Source organism: Mirounga angustirostris, unplaced genomic scaffold (genome assembly GCF_029215605.1).
Source record: "Mirounga angustirostris isolate CCGP_5_RB_7025 unplaced genomic scaffold, mMirAng1.0.hap1 SCAF_5, whole genome shotgun sequence".
Classification (NCBI taxonomy): Eukaryota; Metazoa; Chordata; class Mammalia; order Carnivora; family Phocidae; genus Mirounga; species Mirounga angustirostris.
This window is the reverse complement of record NW_026991713.1, coordinates 133,769,357-133,790,068: the sequence shown is the minus strand read 5'-3', so window position 1 is coordinate 133,790,068 and position 20,712 is coordinate 133,769,357. Positions and strand designations below refer to the sequence as shown.

At 40.4% G+C, this 20,712-nt stretch overlaps 1 protein-coding gene across 3 annotated transcripts in view; it reads right to left on the bottom strand.

Annotated features, from left to right (window-relative positions):
• Positions 1–20,712, bottom strand: part of PRKCQ (protein kinase C theta) — a 192,529-nt gene that overhangs the window by 14,695 nt on the left and 157,122 nt on the right. For all 3 annotated transcript variants that reach the window (XM_064592092.1, XM_064592093.1, XM_064592094.1), the window contains 3 exons: positions 17,426–17,517; positions 15,621–15,683; positions 3,935–4,073 (listed from right to left, as the gene is read on the bottom strand). In XM_064592092.1, the coding sequence (XP_064448162.1) occupies positions 3,935–4,073; positions 15,621–15,683; positions 17,426–17,517 (294 nt within the window). The remainder of the gene's footprint in view (positions 1–3,934; positions 4,074–15,620; positions 15,684–17,425; positions 17,518–20,712) is intronic.

Here is a 20,712-nt window from a genome sequence, read left to right as displayed (position 1 = left end):
TTAGGTGTTTGCCACAAGTTTTGTTTTTTTTTTTTTTAAATAACTCCTGAGGTAGGTCCTGTGATCCCTATTTAACAAATGGTGACTGAACTTCAGGAGGTTACCTGTTTTATTTAAGATGTCCTAGTTAGTGAGTTGAAGCGATATTCTGAACGCTGGTCCTTGTTGGGGGGCGGTTACTTTTCATATTTAATGCCTCCGGGATTAAACCTCAACCTAACAAGGCCATGTTCACACTGTCTATATTTTTAAAGAAACTGGTGGAGAAACAGTGGCTTGAGAGTGGCCCTTTTTTCTGTTTCTGTCTCAGCCGCTGCTGCCTTCTTATGGCCTCATCATTTTTTGTCCAGTTTCCTCCCCCAACTTTACTCAAATAATTCAGATAGTAACAACGTTGCCACTTGAGGTCAGAGTCTCCCTTTCCAACAGTGAGAGCAATCTGCAAATTCCATGTGCCTGGTGGAGCTCGTGAGTTACAACATCTATATAAGTTACATCTGTATCTGTCTGCATTGATGTGCTGTCAGAGTTTACAAAGTGACCACCCAGAGCCTCTCTAGTTTTGGTCTCCAGGTGACCCCTGCTCTCTCCAGGGGGCTGCTTCTGGGCATTGGAATCCCACATGGATTTACTAAGTGGCTAGTATAGATTAAAGAGAGGGTGTTTCCGTGTTCTTTCCCTAGTCTTTGTCAAAACGAGCTTGGACCCCCAATTCTATGTTCGACCCTCAGTCCTGTAACTGGAAGACGCAGAGAGCCATAGAGTTTTACCTCTCAGGAGACATGGACTGGGCATACTCCCCAGCTTTAGGGAGGGCAGTCTGGTGGGTTTTTTTTGTTTGTTTTTTGTTTTTTGTTTTTTTGTGTGTGTGTGCGCGTCATTCCTGATGTTGCTCTGAAATGCATTTATTTCTGTAATTTGGGTTTTCCTGTCAGGAGATACCAGTGTCTGCCAGGTGGGCTTCATGGCCTTTGTCCCACCTGCTCTGTGATTCTGTGTGTTTTTAATGCTGTGCCTGGCCTAGCCAACTTTCCGTTTGCCACAGGGGCCCTTCCCCGGAGATAACTGAATACACACAAAAACAGTACTAGGCAGCATATACTTAGAACCACAAGAAGGGAAAGTTAAATTTTTATTAAGGTTCAGAGGCAGAGGAGCATGGCTTTTTTTTTTTTTTTTTTTTGAGGAGGGGACAATTGGTCAGTGAGTCAGATAAAGAACAAACTTTACAAAGTAGATACATGTGAGTGGAGTGTTGAAAAATGGGTAGTATCTTCATGGGTAGAGAAGGAAGAGGCTAGTGAGATTTATCGTATAAAAAAGGGCCAGTGGTGGGGAAATCTAGCATACGTTCACAGACCGATGTTGAGGGTGTGTGCTGTGTGGTCATTTATTTAGAAGAAGGTTGATGGGTACTCGAAGCTGAGGGGTGGAGACATTAAGATAGATAAATCATGGGCTCTAACTGTGAGAAATGGTTTACTGGTAACTTGGATTACACATGTGCTGTGGTAGAACACAGGGAGAAACAATTATTTCAGGAAACCAGAAGCATCTTTAGGGAGAAGATGACTTTGGGGGTCATCCTGGGGATAACCACAGACCAAGGCCTCAGAGTATATGGTTAAGGAATAGGAGAGATGAATGCAAGATGCAAGTCCAGGGACATATTATTAAAGACCTATTTCCAGGATTTTGGCCTGTGCCCAGTTGATAATGGGGATGTCTTGAAGATTTTAAAACAGTGGAGTGACAGGCTTGTGCATTAGAAGTGCATATCTGGTGTCTTGGTGGAACAGTGGCCTTCCGAATGGGTCCAGGGGTCAACAGATGGAACAGTGAGATGGGGGAAGAAAATATTAGAACTTGTATTTATGTTAATTTTTTAAAAATTAAGAATGACCCTGGTGCCCTTGTTTGGAACTTTACATAGTAACCGAGGCCTCCTGAGGGAAGAACAGGAATACCCCTATCAGAGGGAGTGTGGCGGCTACATTTGTGCATTTGCTTTCAGCATGTTGTAAGGTGTGTTACCATCATTGTTATTATTATCCCAAGGTAGGCCATTTATGTTGTGTGCCCAATTATGTGGATTGCTGGGTTCTCTCTTAACAGAACTCATTTTCACAAAATGGCAAATCCTTACCAAGTTGTCTGCAAAGAGGCTTGAAGATAATGCTAAAGATTACAAACATGCAGAATGTAAGAAAATGGCAGCAGAGAGGTCTCTCGTACTCTCAGTACAAGCTTTTGGTCACCTACATTATAAGGAGGCGAAAAACAGTGCCATTCATTATGACAAGAAGTTAGCTAAAAAAGCCAGATATATCAAAGACATTTTTTGAATTATGGAATTATTTGAATTACAACCACTATTGTCAATGAGGAACCCTGCCTACCATACATACTGTAAAGTCTAAGTGATACTATGCCTTCATGAGCTATCTTTTAATTTAATTTTATTATGTTAATCACCATACATTACATTAGTTTTTGATGTAGTGTTCCATGATTCACTGTTTGTGTACAACACCCAGTGCTCCATTCAATACGTGCCCTCTTTAGTACCCATCACCAGTCTAACCCATCCCCCCCACCCCCCCTTCCCTCTAGAACCCTCAGTTTGTTTCTCAGAATCCATAGTATGAGCTATCTAATTTTCCAGGTATGCTAGCCAACGAAACCAAGAATTGAACTGATCGACCTTTGAATCTGAGTCCTAAAATGTTAAACCAAAATTTTAAGAAGTTATTTAATGCCATTATTTTAATGAAGCATAAATGTACCATTATAAACAGAATAAAATTTAGTTACTTAAAATAATTGTATATTGGGTTGCCTGGCTGGCTCAGTTGTTAGAGCATGTGACTTTTAATGTCAGAGTTGTGGGTTTGAGCCCCACATTGGGTATAGAGATTACTTAAAAAGTGAAAAACTGATGATGTAATGTATGGTGATTAACATAACATAATAAAATAAAATTTAAAAACAAAAGTGAAAGCTTAAAAAAAAATATTTTTTTTTAAAGATTTTATTTATTTTTTTGACAGAGAGAGACATAGCGAGAGCAGGAACACAAGCAGGGGGAGTGGGAGAGGAGAAGCAGGCTTCCCGCGGAGCAGGGAGCCCGATGCGGGGCTCGATCCCAGGACTCCGGGATCATGACCTGAGCCGAAGGCAGACGCTTAACGACTGAGCCACCCAGGTGCCCTTAAAAATTTTTTTAAAAATAACTGTATATTTCATTTTTAGTTCAACCTGATTATATTCTATGTGCATGTTTTATAACACACAGACCATATTAGTTGGCAATAATATGAGATTCATATAAAATATACTGGGGATGCTTTTTAATGTTAAGGGAGCATCTTTTAGAGAAGTTTGAAAATATGTAAAGAGGTACCCTGGCAGTTGGATGGTGATGGAGAGAAAAGCCAGAGGGTGTCCCCAAGGTCCAGACAAGAGATGTTCAGGGTCTGGATTAGGGCAGCAGCAGGTCAAATCAAAGGGATTCATTTTGAGGATGTTGGTCCCAAGATGAAACCACTGGACTTATTCAGGTGGATACTTATGAGCCTGTTTAGTGACCACCTGGTTCTTCACCGTTGTTTCCTCTGGTTGATCTGAGTGGAGTGAATGCAGTTTAAGGCTGTGGTGGGGAGGAGCCATGACTGAGGAGGACATGCTGAGCCATTCAAGACTTAGAGAGACTACCTAGTCAGCATGAGCACCACCCCCCATTAAATAACAACACAACCCCCGTGTGTACCCACATTTATGAACTACTCAGAAACACAAATACAGATCCTGAAACAAACTATTAAAATCTTCTGATTTTTTTTTTTTTTTTTCAGGGGAGGAAGGAACAATGGTGCCCGGGACATGTGGAGTTGGGCAAGCGCCCATGCACACCCTTTGGGCGTCACACCCTTACCTCCGGGGCGATATAGTCGGGGGTGCCGCAGAAAGTGTTTGTCTTGGCATCTCCTAACATGTTCTCCTTGCACATTCCAAAGTCCGCTATTTTGATATGTCCATCTTTGTCTAACAGGATATTATCTAGCTTCAGGTCTCTGAAACACAAAAGCAAAGCAAAATCTCACCTTAATACATTTTTTGCTAAAATAGAATTGCCGCATGAGGGGGAGTCACTTGTCCCATCACAGCCTGAGAGCGTCATGAGTGCATGCATGCTTTGCTGGTCCTCCTCTTCCCTTCCAATCCCGTTCTTCAATCTATGGCTCTGCTCTTGGGCCACTGCCTTCTCCTTGGTGTTTCCTCCTTGACTAGCATCTCGTGGTTGGAATTTCACCTGGCCCTTCTTGGCCCAGGTCAGCTTTCTCAGGCCTGACTCTGACAGACTTTTGTATCCCCCATGCCCAGGGAAGAACTTGGTGTGTCTCCAGAGCTATGTATGGATGGCTGCATGGGGGGTGAGATGGGTAATGTGTTCTCTCTCCAGGTTAGCATCCTTCAGTTTTAAGGTGCCTTCAAGAAACAATACTGGGATGTAAGGAGTGAGCGAGCGATGAAATGCCACCAGGGGTTTGTGCTTGGGGATGTGTCTGACATAGGGTGTATTTAATACTACATGTCTACTTGTGTACAAGATAGTGGTGTAGATAGCACTGACTTTTTAAGGGAATGACTGGTTTCTGATTCCTTTTTCTGATTGACCAAGGAGTGCAGCTCAATATAATAATATAGGAAAGACATGGACCTGAGGTTCTTTATCCCAGTATCTTTCTTCCATGGCAAGGGAAGAAAAGCCTGAAAAACATACTCGCTTTATGTGATTTTCCAAGTATTGTTTCTTTGTGGATGAATTATACTGCACCTAATTCCATGACTGATTGAGGAAGGCTGCTCCTGACTAAGAATAATTCTAGAACCAGAATCCATCTGATGCCAAAAACCATGTCAATAACTTCCTCTTTCCTTAGAGAACCAGTATCCTTGTAGAGCACTCATTCCAATTTTTTAGGTAATGTGACTGATAAGATTAAAAAAATATAAATCAAATTATGCCTCCCTGTGATTGTATTAGATTGCTATTATTATGCATGATACTCTGAATATTTGGAAAGTGACCTCAAGTTTTGTCTTCTTTCCTCCACCGAGGTCAAGAATTTTGTTCCTCATATGGCCTGATTTTCAGATGCTTCAGCATTCTGGCCCCTGTCCTCCAAATAGCTTGAATTTATCAATTTCCTTCTTAAAATTTGGGCTGAGACTGGAACCAGTATCCTCCAAATGTATAATCGCATTGTGTCAATGATGGTGGCATTGCTAGCTTCTGTCCTGACCCCCTTCACCTTCCCTGCTGCAGCCTAGCGGTTGCCCTGCTAGGTCCTGACACTCGGTCACAGTAGCAGTTAACAGTGAGCCTACCGTAAACTAAAACCTCCAGGTGTCTTTCCATTATGGCAGCTTCTTCTCACTCTGTACCCGTGAAATTGATGTTTTAAAGATCACCCAAGTGCTACACTGGACATCACTTGCTTTAAACTTTTTTTTAATTGATAGCAGCTTATGAATTCTAGTTTGTTATAGAACATCTAGGTTTCTTTTCCTTTACATCTTCTGCCCTTGGATTTCTGAACTTCCTGAAACCTAAGTTTAGAATGTGTGGCTGGTGGTGGCTACCATGGTCTTCCTTATTAGCAAAGGTGACTAGGGAGAAAATAGGAACAACTGTCGGTTTACTCTTTTCTGTACCTCCTCATAGACAATTCGCTCGGCATTCCCTTGTCAAAGATTCTGCTCCCAAAGGGCCCCGCAAGGAGCCCTGTTTCCTCCACCTTAGGTGACTGGACTCCCTTGGATCATTCAGGTTTTCTCTTTGGGGATATTGGGGCTGTGAGAAGGCAGCACTAATCTGTATCGGTTAGGTGTCTGGTACTTAGGACTGCTGATGGATGTCCTCTAGCATAGCCTTAGAGGAACAGAAGACCAGTTCGTGAGAGGAGAAAAATGAAGTGGCTAGGTCAAGAAGAGAGACAGAGCCTGTGTAAACCCAAAGAGAGACAGTGATGAGAGAGAAGCTACTTTGGTTTCTGACGGTTCTGTGTTTTCAATTCCAGTTTCTCAAGGAGGCTGATACTTCACTTAAGCAACAGTTTGAGTGGTCTTCAATATTCATATTAGCCTAAAGTTCCCATCACTCTTGCTTTGCTTCTCATTAAACGGTGAGCTTCATGAGGGTGGAAATGTGTATTGTTTGCTGTTTGCTCTACTGTGACAGCTCTGACAGGAGGGTAGACTGTACGGAGCATTCAATAAATTTTTGCTGAATGAACTGTCACCCACCAGGGATTGGCTCACCACCAGCAATTATGAGTTGCAATGAAGTCCTGAGTAACTGTTCCCTTCCACTGCCTTCTCTACCTTCTGCTAGAGTATATTAGAGAGAGTGAGCATGGAATGCAACTGTGTTTTGGTGGAGTGACCCTATTAGCGGATGTCCCTAGAGTTGACATCTTCCATCTGAGCCAGCTTGGTCCACAATCTCCATAAACCAGGGCATCACAGACTGTTCCTGTCTGGCTGGGTGCCTGGGGAATCTCCAGGACATGTGAATATGTATCTCACGTTCATATCTGTATTGGTTCTGTTTCTCTCTCATCCTAACTCAAATGCTGTCACACTTTCACTAATATGGCTGTCCAACATGGCTGTCTTTCCTTAGGTCTTCTGCCTTCCTATTCCTTAATTTTAATTAAGTACACTTTCATTGTGATTTATGAATTCCAATAAATCCAAGTACAGCTCATATTTTACTCCTCATGCTAAAATTGGAGGTTCATTTTCTAATCTGCACTCTACACAATATTAGTAAAATTTTGGGTTTCTGCTATACAGAACATATTTGCATCACTTAAAGCCGTGTACACATGTTCCTAGAAATTTGGCTAAAGGATGGTTTGGGGTTCATCACTAGAGAGCCAGATATCAAGCTGCAGTGCTATCCATAGATCCTGAGGATAATGAACATTGTATCTAATATTCCTCTTGGATTTTCTTGCTCTCAGATGCATTTCATCATTTGATTCTCCCAACAGCCCTTTGATCTGGAATTATTATTTTTATTCACATTTTTCTGATCGAAAGAAAGACTCTTAAGCATTGTAGAGTTTATCCCAGACCATACAGTCAGTGGGCTAGGATGCAAACCCAGGCCTTCTCTTCTATATCCTCTAAACCAAACTTATGTAGTCTTTCTCATTGAACTGAACTTGCTAAGATCCAGTCTTCTGTGATTACAAGGGTGCATTTTAATCAATCCTAAAAATAAATATTCTCTGGACCTCAGGCTAAGAAAACGAGCATCATGTTTGATTTTCATTCCACCCTCTAAGGTGAACCAGGTGTTAGGGGTTGGGAGGGAAAAGGTCACTGATGTTTTGAGAGATTAAGTTAGAATGGGAAAGATCTAGAAGTCTACCACGCAGAGCCAGACCTCCATGAGGGTAAGGAATGAGGGCAGAGGAGGGCTAACTGGAAATGCCACAGTACCCAAAGATCAGCGTGTTCACAGGTCCATCAGCTATTTACTCCTCACATATCCCTTACAGAACACCAGCTCAGCCAAGCTACATCCCCTCTAAGCCTCCAGTGACTTATCTGGAAAATGGGTACAATGATACCTGCCTTGCTTATCCCACAGGATCTTTGTGAGCATTGAAGGAGGTGATCCATCCAAACACAAAAAAAGCATTTGTAAATGGCTTCAAATACAGGGGTTGGGCCAGTGCTATCACTGATAAGATATTATTTTAAGGTGCCTTTCAGTTCTAGTAGTTCGGAGATTCTAGATTCTTATCTTTCTGTGTCTGCATATTTTCCAGCTTCTCATTTTTACATTTAACCCAAACCATGGCTGAGACATCTTTTAAGATGTCACTACTTTTGTAACACCAGCAAATGGTAAAGGATGATGTTGGCACCTGCTTCTCTACTTCTCTCAGCTTCAATTCTTGGGACTGCTTAGCCTCAGCCTTTCCAATAAAACTGGGACCCATTTGTGTCATGTTCCTTGCTTGACCTGCTTCTGTTTCTGTGCCTTTTCTGGAATCACTTCTTCCATTTGCAAAGGCTCTCCTCCTCTAAAAAAAATATATATATATCTCCCCTTTCTGATAGGAATTTTTTTTGGCAAACCCTCCCCTAGTTCTGAGGACACCATTTTTCTTCCTGTTGATACTTTTAATTAGAATCTTATTCACTTGGACTTTTTTTTTTTTTTTTTTTTAGATTGTCATTTCATGTACTTACACTTTATCTCCAAAAAATATAAAATAAAAACCCAGGACGTGAACTTCATTAGGTATCCAGGGATTGATACTTGAGTAGCTTTTTTATGCATTGCAATGTTTAATGAAGGGCTGCACACTCTGGGGTTGGTCCGTCTACATCACCAGCTGTAGTGGGTTGAATGGTGGCCCCCAAAAGATAAGTTCATATCCTAACCCCTAGAACCTTGTGAATGAGACCTTCTTTGGGAAAAGGGTCTTTGCAGATGTAATTAAGTTAAGGATCTTGGAATGAGATCATCTTGGATTATCCAGGTGGCCAAGTATCCTCCTAAGAGATATACAGGGAAGACAGAAGAGGTGCAGGGAGACAAGAACGCTGTGGGGAGACAGAGGCGGACAGGAAGGATGCCACCTAAAAGCCAAGAAGCCCCTGAGCCACCAGATCCCAGAAGGGGCAAGGAAGCATTCTCCTCGAGAGCCTTGGGAAATAGGATGGCCCTGCCATCAGCTTGATTTCGGACCTCTGGACTCCAGAACTGTGAAGGAATAAACTTCTGTTGGTTTAAGCCATCAAGTTTGTGGTAATTCTATAGCAACACTTCAAAACTAATATACCTCTTTTGTGAACAAACCCAGAAATCATAAACCCAGGTGGTCAGAAGAAGGAAATTAATAGAATCCCCATAATTCAGTTGCCAAATGGACAGTTTAGGTCAGTAAAGTTACACATGGGGAGTTGAATGGTTTTTAATGCAAGCCAGTCTCATTCTTGTGTACTTGCTAAATGACCTTTCCTTAGCTTTAATTATTTGATGGTGTCTTTCAAACATTCTCTATAACTTCAGTGAATATGATACTAAATAAACCCAGTATTCTCTCTTATTGGTGCATAAAAAGCCATAGAAAACATCATTTCTCATACATGGACATAGGAAGGGCCCTCAACTGGGTACAGTTTGTGATGTTAAAGACAATTAAGGACTATGGGTCTTTTTGTTCTGAGTGTCAATATATATGATGAAATGCTAGAGAAAAGCATTGTGCTCTGGAGAAACAGACTGCACTGGGGCATGTGGGATTTTCTCTCAAGAGGTTCCTTTGAGCTCTAGGACCTCTCTCTCTTTCCAATCTTATTTTTTTCTCCCTCCTTCCCATCCATCCATCCATCCTACACAAGCTACTGAGGGCCCCAGTGCAGGTATATTTTATGTATATTGCGGGCATTACAGATTTAAAGAGGAAAAAAAAAAAAAAACCAACCCATAGATTCTGGTAAGGGTTTTCAATGTTCTGATGGGTATTTTTTTCAATTTCCTGGAGATAAAGAAATGATATAAAACAGCTTTTTAATATATTATTTTGTAGATAGACCAAAAAAATCCACCATATATCCAAAGGTTGCCAAAGAGATTGCTTAAGAAGAATGACTTGCAAACTTCCTCTAAGACTCTGTTCTGTGACTCTAAATAGGGCAACTCTCCTGTGACTGTGCCCTCTGGGAAAGGAGAGGTTTCTCAAAGTGAATTTTAAGCCTACCCTGTAAGCATCTCAATATTGACCATCTCTGATGGAATGCTTTTGCGTTGTATTATACACAGTTTGCTGCCTTCAACACTCAGTGTGGAGCATCATTTAACCTTTCTTTTCTTGAGGTATAGTTGACATACAATATTATATTTTTCAGGGGTACAACATAGTGATTCAACAATTATATACCTTATGCTGTGCTCACCACAAGTGTAGTCATGATGTCACCATACACCACTTTCACAAGATTGTTGACTATATTCCCCATGCTGTAATTTTTTTTAACCCTGGTGATTTATTTACTTTTGTACCTCTCAATCTCCATTTATTTCGCCTATCCCCGCCCCCCCCAACTGCCCTATCCTCTGGCAACCAGCAGTTTGTTCTCTGTATTTAAGAATCTGTTGGTGTTTATGAATCTGTTTGTTTTTTTAGATTCAACATATAAGTGAATTCATATGGTATTTGTCTTTTTATGTCTGACTCATTTCACTTAGCATAATACCTTCTGGATCCATTTCTGATACTTCATTATTAGTATATAGAAATGCAGCAGGTTCTATATATTGTATCCTGCAACTTTACTGAATTCATTTATTCTAATAGTTTTTTTCTAATAGTTCTTTTTTCTGGAATCTTCAGGGTTTTCTATATTTAATATCATGTCCTCTGCAAATGAGTTTTACTTCCTTATTTACCAATATGGATGTCTTTCTGTTTCTTTTTCCTGTTTGATTCCAATACTATGTTGAATAAAAGTGGCATGAATGGACATTCTTGTCTTGTTCCTGATCTTAGAAGAAAGGCTCTCAGTTTTTCACCACTGCATATAAGGTTACCTGTGGGTTTGTCATATATGGCCTCCATTATGTTGATGTGTGGTGATCCCTCTAAACCCATCTTGAGAGTTTTTATCATGAAAGGATGTTGAATTTAGTCAAATGCTTTTACTACATCTGTTGAGATGATCATATTTTTATTTTTCATTTTGTTAACATGGTGTATTCACATTGATTAGCAGGTATTTAACCATCCTTGCATCCCTAGAATAAATCCTATTCGATCATGGTGAATGACCCTTTTAATGTATTGAATTTGATTTTTTTTTATTACTGATTCAATTTTGTTACTAGTAATCAGTTCAGATTTTCTATTTCTTCTTGATTCAGTCTTAGAAGATTGTATATTTGTAGGAATTTATCCATTTATTCTAGGTTGTCCCAATTTGTTGACATATAATTTTTTTTTATAGTCCCTTATAACCCTATATATTGTAACTTCTCTTTCATTTCTGATATTATTTATTTGGGGTCCTCTCTCTCTTTGTGATTACTATGACAAAAGGTTTGCCAATTTTATCTTTTCAAAGATCTACCTCTTAGATTAGACTGATCTTTTCTTTTTTTTTTTGTCTCTATTTCATTCATTTTTGCTCTGAACTTTGTCTTTTTCTATAAATTCCTATTTCTATAAATTTTCTATAAATTGCTCTGAACTTTATTATTTCTTTTTTTCTATAAATTTCTATAAATTTGGGCTTTGTTTATTCTTCTTTTTCTTGTTCTGTTTGGTTTAAGTTTAGATTGTTTATTTGAGAGACTTTTCTTATTTCTTGAGGTAGGCCTGTATCCTTATAAATTTCTCTAACAGCTTTTTCTGTGTCCCAAAGATTTTGAACCACTGTGTTTCCAGGTTCATTTGTCTCTAGGTATATTTGATTTCTTCATATACCCATTGGTTGTTTAGTAGCATGTTGTTTAGCCTCTACGTGTCTGTGGTTTTTCCCGTTATTTTCTTTTCTTCTGAGTTCTAGTTTCATATTGCTGTGGTTGGAAAAGATGCTTTGATATGATTTCACTATTCTTAAATTTTTTGAGACTTGTTTTGTGGCCTAACCCATGATCTATCCTGGAAAATGTTCCATGTGCACTTGAAAAGAACATTTATACTGTTTTCAGATAGAATACTCTGTATATATCTGCTCAGTTCATGTGGTCTAATATACTTAAAGCCACTGTTTCCTTATTGATTTTCTGCCTGGATGTTCTGTCCATTGATATAAGCAGGGTATTAAAGTCCCCTACTATTATTGCATTATTGTTAATTTCTCCCTTTATGTCTGTCAATATTTGCTTCCTATGTTAGGTGCTCCTGTGTTGGATACATATTTACAATTGTTATGTCCTTTTATTGGATCAATCCTTTTATGATTATGTAATGCTTGCCTTTCTCTCTTGTTACAGGCTTTGTTTTAAACTTGATTTTGTCTGATATAATATCACTACAGGTTTTTTTTCTTCTATTCGCATGGATTATCTTTTTCCATACCTTTACTTTCTATGTGTCTTTATATCTGAAGTGAGTCTCTGGTAGGCAGCATATAATTGGGTCTTGTTCTTTATTCAGTCATCTATGTCTTTTGACCGGAGCATTTAGTCTGTCTACATTTAATGTAATTATTGATAGGTATGTACTTATTGCTATTTCGTTAATTGTCTTCTGGTTGTTTTTGTAGTTCTCTGTTCTTCTTGCTCTCCTTCCTTATGATTGATGACTTCCTTTAGTGTTATGTTTGGGTTCCTTTCTCTTTATTTTTTGTTATCTATTATAAATGTGGTTACCATGAGGTTTATATAATACCATCCTAAGTACATAGCAGTGTATATTAAGTTGATGGTCACTTAAGTTCAAACATACTACATTCTTAGTCCTCCCCTCCATATTCTATATTTATCATGTTCTATTTTACATACATTTTTATATAGTGAATCCATTAATTTTTGTACATGTGATTGATTTTACATTTTAACCTTCATACTAGGTTTACAAGTGATTTGCACTGTTTGCTTTTACCAGTGATTTTTTTTTTCCTTTCGTAATTTTCTTCAAGGCCCTTCTTTTCTGCTTAAAGAAGTCCCTTTAACATTTCTTGTAAGGCTGGTTTGGTGGTGATGAACTCTTTTAACTTTTGTCTGGGAAATTCTTTATGTCTTCTTCAATTCTGAATGATAACCTAGCTGAGTAGAGTATTCTTGATTATAGTTTTCTTCCTTTCAGTACTTTGAATATATCATGCCTTCTTGCCTTCAGAGTATCTGCCTTATGGGGTTTCACTTAAACATAACTAGTTGTTTTTCTCTTGCCTCTTTTAAGATTTTCTTTATCTTTAATTTCTTACATTTTAATTATTTTGTGTCTTGGTGTGGACCTCTTGGGTTCATTTTATTTTGGACTCTGTGCTTCCTGAACCTGGATGTCTATTTCCTTCCCTAGGTTAGGGAAATTTTCAGCTATTATTTCTTCAAATATAGTTTTCTGCCCCTTTTTCTCTTTTTCTTTCTCTTCTAATACAAATGTTAGTATACCTGATGTTGTCACAGAGGTCCCTTAACCTATGCTAATTTTTAAAAAAGATTTATTTATTTATTTATTTTAGAGAGAGAGCAAGTGGGGGAAGGGGCAGAGGGAGAGAATCTTCAAGCAGACTACCTGCTGAGCACAGAGCCCAATGTGGGGCTCGGTCTCACAACCCATAAGATCATGACCTGAGCTGAAACCAGAGTTGGATGCTTAACTGACTGAGCCACCCAGGGACCCCCATGCTAATTTTTAAAATTCTCTTTTCTTTTTGCTGTTCAGCTTTGGTGCTTTCTATACCCTGTTTTCCAGATGCTGATCTGTTCTTCTACATCCTCTAATCTAGTATTGATGCCCTCTAGTGTAATTTTCATTTCTGCTATTGCATTCTTTATTTGATTCATTCTTTTTTTGTATTTTCTGTTTGTTGAATTCTCACTGAGTTCATCCACTTTTCTCTCAAGTCTGGTGGGCATCTTTATGACCATTTCTTTGAACTCTTTGTCAGGTAAATTGCTATCTCTATTTTATTTAGTTCTTTTTCTGAAGTTTTGTCTTGTTTTTGAGCTTGGAGCATATTCTGTCTCCTCACTTTGACTTTTTCTGTTTATTTCTATGAATTAGGTGAAAAAGGTATCTCCCCAAGTCTTGAAGGAATGACTTTGTGTAGGAATGTCCTCTTTATAGACTGTGTATGCCTGGGGTGCTCTGTGCAGGGGGCTTCTTGGAGGGATGGCTGGAGCTGAAGCAAGTGCAGACTAAGGGGTCTTGGGGCATTCTGCACTAGGGCTGCCCCAACAGGATGGCTGGAGCTAAAGTGGGTGCAGCCTGGGGGTTCCTGGGACACTCCACACTGAGGCTGTCCTGGTAGGGTAGCTGGAGCTGGGTGGGGAGGGGACAGCATGCTACACATAGGGAGTGTCCTGGGAGGATGGCTGGAGCTGAAGTGAACATAGTCTGGTATGTCCGAGGGCAACTTACATCAGTTTGCTCTGGTGGGAGGGCTGGAGCTGGGGTGGGCATGGGCTAGGGGTGTCCTAGGGTGCTTTACATTTGTGCTGTCTTGGCTAAATGGCTGGAGCCATTGTGGGTGCTGTTTCAAAGTGTCCTAATATGTGCCGTACTGGAGCAGCCCTAGTGAGCTGGCTGGAGGTGGGGCAGGCATGGGTGGGGGGCTGCCTTAGGGGGATGGATGGAGCTGGTGTAGGCTGACACCCTGGGGCTCATGGAAGCAGCAACTTGACTAGAGTGCCTGGACTCTGCTCCTACCTGCACTATCAAAGCCAGCACCTCTGATCTCAGGGAGAGTTCCAGCAGTTCCCCCCACTGTTTGGTGGACATTCTAGGATTAGCAAATGGGTTTCCTTCACTTAGAGTCTAGTTGCCCTTTAAGCCACTGTGCCTCCAGGTGGGCAAGTCTCCTCAGAGCCATCCCTCCCCCTGCAGTTGGTAGTGTTGGGGGCAGGGCTCCCCTCATTACTGTGCCTCTATACTTTGCTGAGAAGCTGTCTAGTTGGCTGTCGGTTCTTCAGGAGGAATTGCTCCTCTATATGTTGGAGTAGATTTGTATGTCCATGGGAGGAGGTGAGTTTAGGGTTTTCCTATGCTGCCATCTTGGACCCCCTCTTACCACTGAACCTTACTGATGACTCCGGGTCAGTGTTATGAACACTTGCCACAGAAGAGCACATAATCCCACTCTCCCAGAGCCTTTTAGTTGTCTCACATCTTCCCTTTATGTCAGATTCAATACGCCCCTCTCACTGTGCTTGCTGGGCCAGCCTCCAGTGGCTCAGCCAGCCTCCTGTCTAGCTCTTTGTTTTTTAAGTTTTATTTTCTCCCTTAATCTGCAGTGAGTCAGAAACCAGAAAACTAAGCTTTTGATGATTTCTATGTTAAATAAGTGTCAAACTATATTTTGAGAAAAGAGGTAAGGAGATTAAAGTGTAATAGCTTTCCTCTAAGAAGGATGTGAAAAGATGGTGTATGATAGAGACATTTTGGATGGACATGCACTCATGAAGGAGGGTACACGTGGTTTTCTATGCACTTCTATCAGGTAGAGGCAGATAGATTTCCACAGTTGCGTTTGAGTGTTCAAGGAAGAGTTCCCCCCTCCTTCCCTACCCAAGAGAACATTCAATGAGCATTTCTAGTTGGCCCATGCAAAAACAAGAGATATGAAGGAGGCAGAGAGTGAAAGCCATGATAAGATGCCAAAGAGAAAGCAGGGTAATGGAAGGAGATGAGAAAAGTGGAAGTGAGAAGGAGAATAACTGTAAAGACCAGAATAAAGAACAAAATGAGGTCAGAACCTTAGTGCTTTTGAGACTGGAGTTCCTGACTTGATTATCATCACCATGGGCATGGAACTTCCTGCCACAAAAGTACCCTGGCCATTTCACATCACTACAGTGATTCAATTAGTTGGACAGGGAAATCCAGATATCTCAGTAGGTGTTTCCGAAGAGTAAACTTTACCTGTACACAATTCCTTTGGAATGAAGAAACTGCAGACCAAGAATGATTTCAGCAGCATAGAACCTGAGGGAAGGAAAATCAAAGTTGAATATGGATGCATTAATGGAACAAAAGAAAAGCCCCATTTTATATAGTGAGTATTCTGTCCAAGTACTGTCCTCAGTGTATACACACTACTTCTGTACATAATTTTGTTTAGTCCTAACAAAAGGGAGAAATCACCCATTCCATATGTGCAGCCCCAGCCCTGAGAGGATGAAACAAAGCAGGTACCTTAAGTTAGTCTTACCTGCGCTAGCGCTAATTATTATACCTTAAGCTATAAGGTTCAAACTGTCATTTCTTTTTGCTAATAAAACACCCATGGACATTAAATGTAATAGTGTAAGTAGTACAGGAAAATGATTTTCCCTTTTATTTTAAACTCTGCTTGGTGCCCTCAGACCTGCATGCAGGGCCACATAGACCTGAGTTGTTTATGGGCAAGAAACGCAGCCCGAGAGGCAGAGGAAAGGCTACTGGAAGATGGGAGTGAGATGCTGCTCTCCATCTCCAGTGACGACAAGCACCTGGGAGGCCTTGAGAGCACGGCAGACAGTGTCTGTGATGCCTTTCAAGCCTTCCAGAGGTAGTGAGGAAGGCAGACTTAGAATCCTTTAGCATGAAAACTGCCTGATGATTTCTCTGCTGCGGAAATCCCATAAAATTATCTCTGGGCACTTTGCTGATGGTTCCTGGAGGTGATGAGCTTAGTGGTATGCTAGCCACTGGCTTTGACAAAAAGCCATTTCAGCCAGAGGTTTCTGTAGAGGCTGGTGGGACCAGTTCATCTTGCAGCCCAGCTCAGCCTAAACCACTCAAATTGTTCATTAGGGGTGAGTGAAAGATTACTGAGCACCAGGCAAAGAAAGCTAGTGTGTACCCATATTTTTTTTTTTAAAGATTTTATTTATTTATTTGAGACAGTGAGAATGAGAGACAGAGAGCATGAGAGGAGGAGGGTCAGAGGGAGAAGCAGACTCCCTGCCGAGCAGGGAGCCCGATGCGGGACTCGATCCCGGGACTCCAGGATCATGACCTGAGCCGAAGGCAGTCACTTAACCAACTGAGCCACCCAGGCGCCCTGTACCCATATTTTTAAGTGAGCCTTATGGCACAGTTTTCTTTTTTTCTGAATGTCAGAGTGGTTTTATTATTGAGGAGACAGGGCCCACGGGAGGAAGAGTACCAGGGGGTTCTGTGGGACTCAGCAGCATTCCCACCTGGTAAATGCAGCCTGCCCGATTCCACTTGATGCCAGAGAAGGTGAAGATTTATTCTCAAGGAGTAAATGCTCTTCTGGTTTCCTAATACTCATGTCCCTGGAGCCAGATGCTTTATGCCTTCAACATTGAGCTCCCCATTAGGTTAAAGCCTTAGTTAAAAGTTTAGTTAAAGCTTCATCCCCATGACCACTTTTAAGATCTGTGTTTCATCTGACTACTTCTTTTCAAAGTGCAAATACTTGCTCCTGTGTTTAGATTCTTTAGAAGCATGATGAATCGGGGCAGTTTCTTAAGAAACTAAGTTGTTGATATCAAAACACAAAGAAATGAAATAAAACGGACTCCGGTTTAAGCTTCACAAACTGGGAACATAGTTACCTTGTTTGATACGTCCCTCAGGGGTTACCCTGACCTGGGATTGTGGCATGCTGAGGAAATGGGAAAAATGCCACATGGGAGAAATATTCTGCCGGTATCGTAGGTACTCGGTACCTGACAAAAACAGGGGGAAAATCCCCAAACCCATTAGAGAGCTCTTACGTTGCTCTGGAAAGATCAAACTTGTGGCAGCTTTGGATGTGGTACATTAAGTCTCCTCCATTGAGATACTCCATCACAAAAAAGAGGTTTTCCTAGAGAAAAACAAAAGAATTCTGAATTTCAGCTTTTTTTAAAAATAAGAAAACAAGGACTCCTTTTTAAATGGATTTAGTTTATTTCAGGGGGACCAATTCTGTCTTGATCCCTTATAAAAAGACTGTCACAATAATTTAGCTGATGTATAGCATTTCTGAACACCAAGAAGCTTAGGGCATATGGGAGGTGTATGGGTAATGTTTGCTGGGATACTTGCAGGGTATGATTCAGCAGATGGGGCACAGCTTGAGGAAGGGTCCAACTGGACTTGCCCACCCAACAGTGGGATGGTGTTGGGAACTTAGTGGATGCTGATTGTCTGTCTACCTACTGAAATTGATAGTGTGTAGGATGGTAAAGAGAATACAGTTCGGGGCTCCAATTCCAGGTGCAGGGCTTGGAAGCATGCATTCAACACTTGTAAGCAGTTCTGAACATACTCTATGGGTATGGCACTGCGGCAGGAGTGACAGTGGGGATGTGCGTTCCTGCCTCATCCATCAGAGATGATGAAACACAGTCCTGCCTTCAGGAACCTTATAGTCTTATTTCTGTCCAGTCCTGATTTCACTCGTTTTGAGCCACAAGTGATGAACCAGCACATTGTTCCTAACAGAAGACCCATGCATGTTCCTAGAGCGGGCCCCCTTGAATGGCAGCCATCAAAAGCAAGGCTGAGTGGTCTGCAGGTTGTGGTGAGAGTATCAGAAGTGGCTACAATTGAGCCTGAGTTCCTCCTCCTATGTGAGACCATACTTCTTCAATAAGTACATTTATGGCATTTTGAGCATCTCGATTCTGAGAGTCCTCATGAACCACAGAATTAGTCATCCTTAAAGTGTGAAGACATTTAACATGTCTGTGCATGAATTTGCACCTAAAAGCCTCACTTGGGTGATTTTTTAACAGAATTAACCTTTGAGTTTTGATGTGAGACTAACCAAGGCCCTGGGGCATACAAGGTGATGGTGTTCTGGTCTGACAGTAACATACACGGCCTGCCATTTCTACAGGGAAACCAAATATTGTGGCTATTATCTCAATAGGTCAGGTAAAGGTAAGTGTTGTCCTGTTTTTTTTCTAAAGTTGACCCCTGATCTAATTTACTGGTTCCGTATATCTTTAACTGGAGCCCTTTCCCTTATGGACAGGCCAAAATTCTCTGCTGATAGAAGTCCTACATTAACATTGCTATTTCACACGTAACTTGAGATTAATCATTTGTCCAATCTGCAAACATCTGCTTTGTCAATAGCACATCTTTCCTTTACCTCTTATTCTTGTAAGTACTATATGGACAGCTTCTAACTACCTTTTAACATAAAACTATGGTGGCCTGTATGCACACGGTGGTGGAATCGCCTAAATGCTCAGAAGAATGAAAGATATAAAAACTTAAAGTAAGGCCATTTATAACAGTGCTCAGACAAAAGGATCCTCTTAAGAGTTAGGAAGCTTACAAATTCTTATAAAAGTTGAAAATTTGGAATTTATATATTGGCAGCTAGGACTAGAGGCAAGAGGCCAACCCTAACTTCTACACAACTGTGGGCATAGCGGTCCCATCAGTTCTTAGGCTTGAATCAGTTCTGCACCTAGCTGTGAAGGACTGGGGCTTAAATCTGTGTTTACTCCCTTGGGCATTCCAAGAAGACCACACTACCATAGAGAGTATTAATTAAATAGTAATGGAGATTTATAGCACCTTGGATGCCATGCTTAATCCTACTAAAAGATTTTATCTCTACAATAAATCTTTTAAAACCATCTATTCTTTTTTTTTAATAAACAGTAAATCTTTATTTATTTAGGTGAAAACCTTGAGGGAGGCCAGTTAGCAAAAATCCCAAATTTATACATATAGTTAATAAAGTAAGCATGTATTCCTTTTAAGGAATTTCTGTAAGTTGCTTAGATTTAAATCCTATGAATTTCAGAATCAGGATTTAAAAAAATTTTTTTATTAACATATGTATTATTTGTTTCAGGGGTACAGGTCTGTGATTCATCAATCTTACATAATTCACACCACTCACCACAGTACATACCCTCCCCAGTGTCCATCACCCAGCCACCCCATCCCTCCCACCCCCCTCCACTCCAGCAACCCTCAGTTTGTTTCCTGAGATTAAGAGTCTCTTATGGTTTGTCTCCCTCTCTGGTTTCATCTTGTTTCATTTTTCCCTCCCTTCCCCTATGATACTCTGTCTTGTATCTCAAATTCCTCATATCAGTGACATCATTTGATACTTATCTTTCTCTGACTTATTTCGCTTAGCATAATACCCTCTAGTTCCATCCACGTCATTGCAAATGTCAAGATTTCATTTTTTTGATGGTGCATAATATTCCACTGTATATATATACCAAGTGGGATTTATTCCTGGGCTGCAAGGTTGGTTCAACATCCATAAATCAATCAATGTGATACCATACATTAATAAAAGAAAGCACAGGAACCATATGATCCTCTCAATAGATGCAGAGAAAGCATTTGACAAAGTACAGCAACCTTTCTTGATTAAAACTCTTCACAGTGTAGGGATAGAGGGTACATACCTCAATATCATAAAAGCTATCTATGAATAACCCACAGTAAATATCATATTCAATGGGGAAAAACTGAGCTTTTCCCCTAAGGTCAGGAACACGGCAGGGATGTCTACTATCACCACTGCTATTCAACATAGTACTAGAAGTCCTAGCCACAGCAATCAGACAACAAAAAGAAATAAAAGGCATCCGAATTGGCAAAAAAGAAGTGAAACTCTCTTTCTGCAGATGATATGATACTTTATGTGGAAAACCCAAAAGACTCCACCCCAAAACTGCTAGAACTCATACAGGAATTCAGTAAAGTAGCAGGATATAAAATCAATGCACAGAAATCTGTTGCATTTCTATACACCAACAACAAGGCAGAAGAAAGAGAAATTAAGGAGTCGATCCCATTTACAATTGCATCCAAAACAATAAGATACCTAGGAATAAATCTAACCAAAGAGGTAAAGGATCTGTACTCAGAAAACTTTAGAATACTCATGAAAGAAATTGAGGAAGACATAAAGAAATGGAAAAATGTTCCATGCTCGTGGATTGGAAGAATAAATATTGTGAAAATATTCATGCTACCTAGAGCAATCTACACATTTAATGCAATCCCTATCAAAATACCATCAACTTTTTTCAAA